General features: G+C 39.5%; 1 protein-coding gene across 1 annotated transcript; it reads right to left on the bottom strand.

The window, feature by feature from the left end:
* Positions 1–1,737: 1,737 nt before the first annotated feature.
* adrb2b (adrenoceptor beta 2, surface b) lies at positions 1,738–4,240 on the bottom strand. The gene is made up of 2 exons (XM_030781278.1): positions 4,038–4,240; positions 1,738–3,729 (listed from the first exon to the last, which is right to left on the bottom strand). The coding sequence occupies exon 2, from the start codon at positions 3,700–3,702 to the stop codon at positions 2,497–2,499; it is 1,206 nt and encodes a 401-aa protein (XP_030637138.1). The 5' UTR covers positions 3,703–3,729; positions 4,038–4,240; the 3' UTR covers positions 1,738–2,496.
* Positions 4,241–8,138: the final 3,898 nt, after the last annotated feature.

Below are 8,138 nucleotides of genomic sequence, written 5' to 3' on the forward strand. Positions count from 1 at the left end.
TCTTCTGAAATGAGAAATCTTTGTTTCTCTGTGAGGATCAAAGACCTCACAAGTCTTCAGAGCTTTTTACTGGAATGGCTTTAGAAACAGTGACAGGAAATCAGAGACAGAGAGCGGAGGATGAGTCAACTTGAAAGTGTGTTGGAAGCAGTAGTCTGATTAGCTAAGCTCTCCTTCAGTTATATTCAGTGGATTGGATGCCTCCGGTTTGTCTCAATGCCTCTTTGTACCCAGCAGCTGTAAGCTTCTACTACTCAAAGCTATTCATGGAATGCATGCACAAACCTTAATGTAATGTGTTTACACTTGCTCAAAGGTACAAGAGAAATACAGACATCAAAAGAACATGGTAAATCTGAAGTTAAAGAAGGCCATTGCCAGTGTTGCCACCAGAGGGGGGAAGAGTGTGCAGTTGCCTTATATGTAACGACCATATTGCACTGAAAACACATTAAAAAATATTTAATTCCACAGTTTGTACATTCAAGAACCTGTTTAACATAGAAAATGTATAAATAATCATAGCTGAATGCAGACATTTCGTGTTCTTGTTAAGTAATACAGGCGTTGTTTGGCAGAATAGAGAGAAAATGACTCTTTGTAAGCTGATAACTATCATAAAACAACATAATACATTCACAATCATCTCTGCTATCTGAAAAAATTACCATATAACATTTGCTTTTATTTACAGTGCACACAAGTAACGGACGGTTACAAACACTTGTGGACTGGTATTGACACGATGTGCAGTGATTTAAGGTGCCATATCAAATGCATTGCCTAACAAAGACATTCAAGCTTCAGTAAGATTGCCAAACAGGCTTGTTTCACAGTTTCAGCACTAACATCCAATTATGTCTCAAAACAGACAGATAAGATTACATTTCTGACAAAGATAACAAGCTCAAGCAGACACACACGCACAGGTATGTACGTGCACGCACACACACACACACACACACACACACACGCCAGCACGCACACACACACACAATCATAAAATTATACAAGGCTAACTCAGCTAATGTGGAATGGCTAAACATGTGGGCACTTGGACTGTGTATCAGAGTGTAAAAGTAAACCACGTCGCTTCAAGATCATGTAGGCAGAGCTGTTGAAAACATAAACTGTATTAAACAGTAACAGTGTAATAGGGCTATATCACTTTTCAGCGTCATTTTACTTTCCCGTGTAGTGCTGGTGACTACATTTAAGTCACATTTATTTTTATGGATGCACTGATTGAGTTTATTTAAGTACACTGGGCTGCCCACTGAACTTCTGCTCTCGTTATACACAAAAAAATGGCCTAAAGAATCAGTTCTGAGTACTTCTCTATTTTTCCAGGTTTTGTATGTTTGCCCCTTTGGACAGTTTGCCTGGGTATATCTGTAAACATTGGACATTTTCAGATGGAAAAACAACGGAACTAACCTTTTCATTGTAACCACCCAGAACTAAAAAAACACTGGAAGAGCAGGGCATTTGAGACCTGTTAGGTTTCCGTACTTACAAATATTATATCGCTGGCTAGTATGATTTTTACCGTGAAGTAGTTTTTAAAATGTAACATTTCCATGGCCCCGGTTCTCAGAAAGTCATTAAGTAACAGGGCAAATGCACTGCTTTACCTTCATAATAAGAATGAACAAGTGTCTCAGCCTCCCTGGGCATGGGAAGCCATAGCTGTAAAATGACTATCAAATGGAAATATTACAGGGGAGGATGGGGGGGGGGGGGGTTGCAGGGAAATGTTGAAGTGCAGTGGTTGCGGAAGTCTGAGCATTGCTCAGCTGTTTTTCTTTTTTTTTTTCCTTTCGCTTAAGAGGAGCTGGTTATAGCACAGGCGGCAATGTACACCTGTTGTCTCCTGTCACAGGGGGTTGGATTCCTTCTCCTCAGGCAGAGGATCTGAATGGCACAGAAGTCTTTAACGATTGGATGAGTTCTCTGATTTTAGAGAACTTAATCGGAATGTAACAATGAACCCCTCTTCGATCTTTTCGGTCACAAATCTAGCCTGCTCTCACTCTAAGCTTATTTCCAGATGCTTTCTGAAACGAGTAAGGAAATTATCTGACATTCAAGTCTTAGTTTTGACATACTTAGGTTTCATGAGGTAGCTAGAGATATTTTTGTTTATCCTGTGCTGTCTCTGGATTTTGACAGCGTTCTGGATTTCAAGCTCTTCCGCAGAAGTTGAGTACCTTAACACTCTCAGCATATCGCAAGCATAAACATATACCAACTAACATGTGCAGTGATTAAACAATCACAAGTAACACGTAAGTAACCGACCATAGATAGCATCAAAAAGCCAAACTGACTTATATTCAGGTCATCTAATCACATCCTTGAGGATGAAAAAACAATGTATTTTCAAATGGAAAACATTCATGTGTAATCTCCACTTACCAAAAACTGCCAAAATCATTTTAATGCCTAACATAGGAAAATGGATGTAATTAAAAAAAAATGTATATACAAAACCAATTATATTATAGATGTCAGAGTTTTGTTACAACTCCCTTTTGTGTTTGTTGACCCAGCAGCCAGAGAGTCAGCACCCAGTTCCACAATCCCACAGTCTGAAGGTTGAGTTGGCCTGGCGCTCTTAAGGTGGGCATGCCAGCTATGCTGGTCATACATGTATCCGTTTTTACTCCTTAGCTTAGGGCAACGAGTCCTTCTCAGGCAAAGGATTTCCTGGAAGGCACATCTGAACTCTGGACTCCTGCAATAGATCAGTGGATTGAAGGCCGAATTGGCATATCCTATCCAGTTGAGTATCTTGAAAGGCAGCTTGATATTGTCCACCTTCCAGATGGCCACCACCACGTTCAACACAAAGAAAGGCAGCCAGCAAAGCGTAAAGGTTCCCATGATGATCCCTAGAGTTTTCAGGGCCTTGTGGTCCTTCAGACAGAATTTTGGCTTCTTGAAGTTCCTGGCTTCGGTGTTGCCTCGGTCCTGAGCGCTGACACTTTGGGTTCTGAAGCGTCCCTCGCTACGGTCGATCTTCTGCAGCTGCTTGCGGGCCTCCTGGAAGACCCGCCCGTAAACGAAAGCCATGACCACAAGTGGGATGTAGAAGGAGATGATGGAGGAGGTCACGGCGTAAGCTGCATTGGTGTTAAAGTCACAACAGTAAATGTCTTCCAAGCACCTCTGAGCAATAGGCTCATCAGACACCCACCACTTCATGTGGATGGGTAGGAAAGAGATCAGGGCAGCCACCACCCACACGCAAAGCGCCACACAACAGGCTTTGCGCTTGGTTAGGAGTGAGGGGTAACGGAGGGGCGAGGTGATAGCCAAGTAACGGTCCAAGGCAATCAAGCATAAAGTTCCAATACTAGCCGTCACACACAAAACATCAGTGGCGGTCCAAAACTCACAGAAAAAGTTGCCAAAGTGCCAAGTGCTGAGCAGGATGTGGCAGGCGCCGAAAGGGACAACCAGCAGGCCCATGACCAGGTCGGCGCAGGCCAACGAGCTGATGAAGTAGTTGGTGATGGTTTGTAGCCGTTGGAAACGCACGATGGCGGTGATTACCAGCAAGTTGCCAAAAACAATTCCCAGCACCAACAGCCCCATGACAATTCCAAGCAGCACCATCTCCGCCTCGCTGTACTCCGGAGACGAACCATCCAACCCGGTAGAGACATTCAGCCCAAAGGATACATTGCCTCCCTCCATTACCTGCAGCACATGCCACTCAAACAGCTGGGAGAAAAACCCAGTCGACAAGAGGTAAACCACATTGGGTTGAACAATATAACAGCATGTCATTATCCTCCAGTGAGGCCACAAGCAAAACATAGACAAATTCATGCTCCATTTAACATTTAATTACTCTTAGAAACTGGATTTTGCAGAGAGCAAGCTCAGCATTGTGGCTCTTAAATTTCACTATGCGAAAACTGTAAAAAACATTTTTAAAAAAACAGAGAAAAACATTATATGCATGAATATGTGCTCAGAACATTATGTTCAAATTTGAACCAAGAATATATATTCATTTATTTACTTACCAAGAACAGAAGGGTGGTTCACTGCCTTCCCTGTAAACTCATCTTCTTCTTGTTGCCCATAAGAACCAAATAAACTCCTTTTGAAATGCTTGTAAAAATGCTCTGAAGTTTGCATAAGTGTTTTTGTTCTCAGGTGTTGTTTCTTTTCAGAGTACACATTACTTGCTGCTCTCTCTTTCTCTTTTTCTTCTCTTCCTTTCCGTCTCTCTCTCTCTCTCTCTCTCTCTCTCTCTCTCTCAGATCACTGTTTGCCGTCTAATCACACAAGGACTCAGGGACTGAATGTGGCTCTCAGGCTATCACTCAGAGAGCTTATAGCAGGCAGTGATGACATCACACCCCATCAACAACCAATCAGTGGCTCCATTGACCGTTGCACGGTAGATAACAGTTCTTGTGGATGGCAGTACTATTTTCCTGTGTAACAAAAAGGCAGAAAATCAACTGACAGAACACGAGTCGTAAACTTTTTGTTCCTGTTAGGGTGAAATATGATAAAACACTACTCCTCCACAGTGAAAGTGTTAAATGGCATATTATATATAAGTTTTATATGGAAAATAAATGCTTCACACTGTATTTAGTCCTTCTCACACCTCTCCTTGAATTGAGCCTAAAACTAAATTCCTGCAGCAAATTACACACACATTTCAACACATGAGTCCCTCATCATGCTACCATAGTAGGTTACAGTAATTTTTTCTCATTTTAAAACCATCTGTCACTGTTTATATATATATGTATATATGTGTGTGTGTGTGTGTGTGTGTGTGTGTAAATATAGATATAGATAGAGACAGAGATATAGCTATAGATATAGATATAGATGTGTATGTATGTATGTATGTGTATATATCTATCATACTTATACTTCGGGAAAGAGCACATGATGCTCCTTAAAAGCCTACCCTTTGTTTCTCATCTTTATCTCATAATTTAATTTCATTTTCTGTTGCCATGTCTCAACTCTTACTCCAGAATGGCATCTAATTTCTCATTTTCTTTAAACAAGAACTGTGCTACTACACAGTTATTTTAATAGAGCTCTTATTTTCCTTGCAGAGTCCGTGTTTATGGCTTACAGCAGTGATCTGATCTGCAGTTGCAAACACTTTAAAATCAGGGCTGTCACAACCATAACCAACCAGTTCAGGATTTGCAGTTTTCCTAGTAAAATCCACACCACATCTCCTCATTATGGCCAGCAGAAATCAATAGAGTCATTCATTACACTAGGGAAGACCCTGGGCCTCGGGAAAGATGAGAAAGATTTGCATTTATTAGATAACAGGATTTGTTCTTTGTTTTTGGGGGGGTTTATTGTAACTCATATACTGATTAATTGATCAGGTTGTGTGTAGGTGAATAAAGTTTATCTAAACAGCTTTTAACTTCTGTAGCAATATTTGACTGGTTTAATTACACATGCGGGGCACATACAAACTAGTAAAACAATGTTGATTGTTAAAGCAACAATAATTAAGAATAATTATTATTATTATCATTATAATTATTATTAGTAGTAGTAGTGGTAGTGGTAGTAGTATTGTTGTTGTTGTTGTTGTTGTTCTTGTTACCACTGAGAATGTCAACGCCATTTGTTTGTGTTAGGATGTATATTGCATACCAGCATGTTCTGTATGCAGATGTATAGACACCCACGTGTGCACACAAACAAACACACACACACACACACACACACACACACACACACTTACAAAAAAGGACGGTGTTTGCAGAGAGCAGCAGAGTGGAGAGGGCAGTTAAGGAAATGAGACACATGCCATTTCTCTTTCCACAGGATAACTAACAAACGAGCTCATCATCTACACACATGCAGGCCGTCCTATCTGTCAGTGCTGCTCAAAGCCACCGCCATAAGATAGACACTGGCAGCCTTGCTTTGTCTTCCTGGGGAAATGAGAGATCAGCCAGATGTGAAAACGCTCTGTTTGTACAGGCACGCAACATTCACACAGAAAACAAGGTATCAATCTCTTATCCACAAAAAAAAAATCCTTAAATGTCCTTTCAGTTTTGCAGCTCCAGTCTAACACATGATTGCTAGCATTCCTAAAAATCAATGAGCCCCTAATAAACAACAGGGCTCCATCAAATGACATATCATTTAAAGATTTTTGTCTTTTGAACTCACTGTATTTTGCCTCCACAACCTGTTATTAGAAAACAATGAACACTTTGTTAATTAGAAGCTTCAACATGTTGCTTATGTTCCAGCCCTAAAAGAAAGGTCAGGAAGAGGTTAATTACCTGTCTTATTTAATTGGTGGCTGGGTGTAAAGTATTATTAGCAAGGGAGTATAGTTTGCAGGTTGAGGAGGTCAGCAATAAGAGTGATTGACGCAGGTTTGCTCTTATCACCGTGGTACGCTACATCTGCTGATGAATCACCAATTCATCATTTTATATTTAGACACCTTAGATGGGACTTTGTCAAAGCAAGTTACCAAGTAATGAAGAGAGCCTAAGCTTCACTTTGTGATTATAGATAAAAGTCCACAGTTCAGAGAGACAATCAAAGAGACAAATCTGGAACACTTAGGTGATGAAAATGATGGACCTTTTTTTTTTCTTAAAGATTCTCATTTTAAGCCTTTTTTTAACCTTTGAAACAGTGATTTTTTTTCTGTTTCTCATTTAGGTGCAATATAATCACCACATGTTGATGAATGAGAGAAAACCATTCAAAAATAATGGAACTGTCATTAAAGTGACTTAAAATATGATGTGACGACTGCCATTCATTGACTCTCCCAGCATCCTGTGCGATAACGAGCTCTCTTGGTCTACAAAATGCATGAGGTCTTAAACAAGACTCAAGTTTTTCTGCTTCTTTTAATTTGAAAACTTCCCCAGCAGAGATCATAATCTTTAAAAGCGTTAAATGCTTTAAAAGTAATAGAACATTATTTAAATTATTTCAATTAGGCATAAGTGTGTAACCCTGATTGTGAAAATGATGAGTATGATAATCATTTATAATATGCATCTGTGGTAATCTGATACCTGGAAAGACCTGTAAAAAAGCTTGATTTCTGCAAAGCTAACAAAAGAGGTTAATTAAGTGAAACTATCTTGTTGATTTACATTCTTACACTTCAAGTTCAAGTTTAAGTTTATTCAAAGCCCAATATCACTGTTTACAGTCTCAAAGGGCTTTACATGCCCACAGGCTTACAACAAACAGAGCAGGGTGGCACCCCCTGACTTGATCCTCATAGCGGGAAGAACAAACGCTAGGGAAAAATAGGAGCTGTTAATAACATGCTATTAATTCACATTTGCTTAACAAACAATGAATATAACAGCAAAAAAAAAAAAAACATGTTAATGACCTTACGAGCAAAATATGACTGGCAGGAAAACAAAATCTTGGCTGATTTGGCAGACCTGGTATCAGTTACCAGGTACACAAAATGAGACTTCTGGCCCTCTTTGTTATTTTGGCCTTTCAGGATACGGTAGCTCCTCCATGGAAAGGTTATGGGGGGTTTAACATTGGCTTGTGAAATCTGTGACATAATCTTGTTTTGTGTTTGTGCATCACTCGGCCATCCTCAGCAAATCTTAATGTTGTTAATGGCCCAGAAATGTGTATTTCTCTGAGACGATGCACAGTCAGTATAGAGGTCAATGTGTCATGTAATGAATTAATAAGAATCACTTGTTCAGTAAAAATAAAAATCAGTGAAAACTACATACAAATTAATTAACAGGTCAGTACATTTAAAAAAAATAAGCAACAGAGAAAAAATTGTCAAAAAATCGTTAAACACAGGATACAAAGATTCCATAAACCAGAATCCAAAAACCTAATTAGAAATCCTATCTTTTTTTTGCTGTTGTCGTTGCTGTTATTTTTGCTACAGATATACAAATTTTGCATCATACATTTTGGCTTTTCTTTTTTAAATTATTTCACATATTTTTGCCTCTACATGCTGTCAGGCAGGTTTAACACAGTGGATGTAAACAACACTCTGACTGGTTACTACCAAACAAACAACACCTTCTTCCTGCATTGAAAGAGATTAAAGATCATAGTTACTGACTGACTGCATAGACTGTTTCTCTGCTGAT

The sequence above is a fragment of the Chanos chanos genome, chromosome 8 (assembly GCF_902362185.1).
Source record: "Chanos chanos chromosome 8, fChaCha1.1, whole genome shotgun sequence".
Taxonomy (NCBI): Eukaryota; Metazoa; Chordata; class Actinopteri; order Gonorynchiformes; family Chanidae; genus Chanos; species Chanos chanos.

What these genes read in the sequence shown, in the direction of transcription:
- adrb2b (XM_030781278.1), bottom strand. Translation starts at nt 3,702, where the DNA reads ATGGAGGGAGGCAATGTATCCTTTGGGCTGAATGTCTCTACCGGGTTG.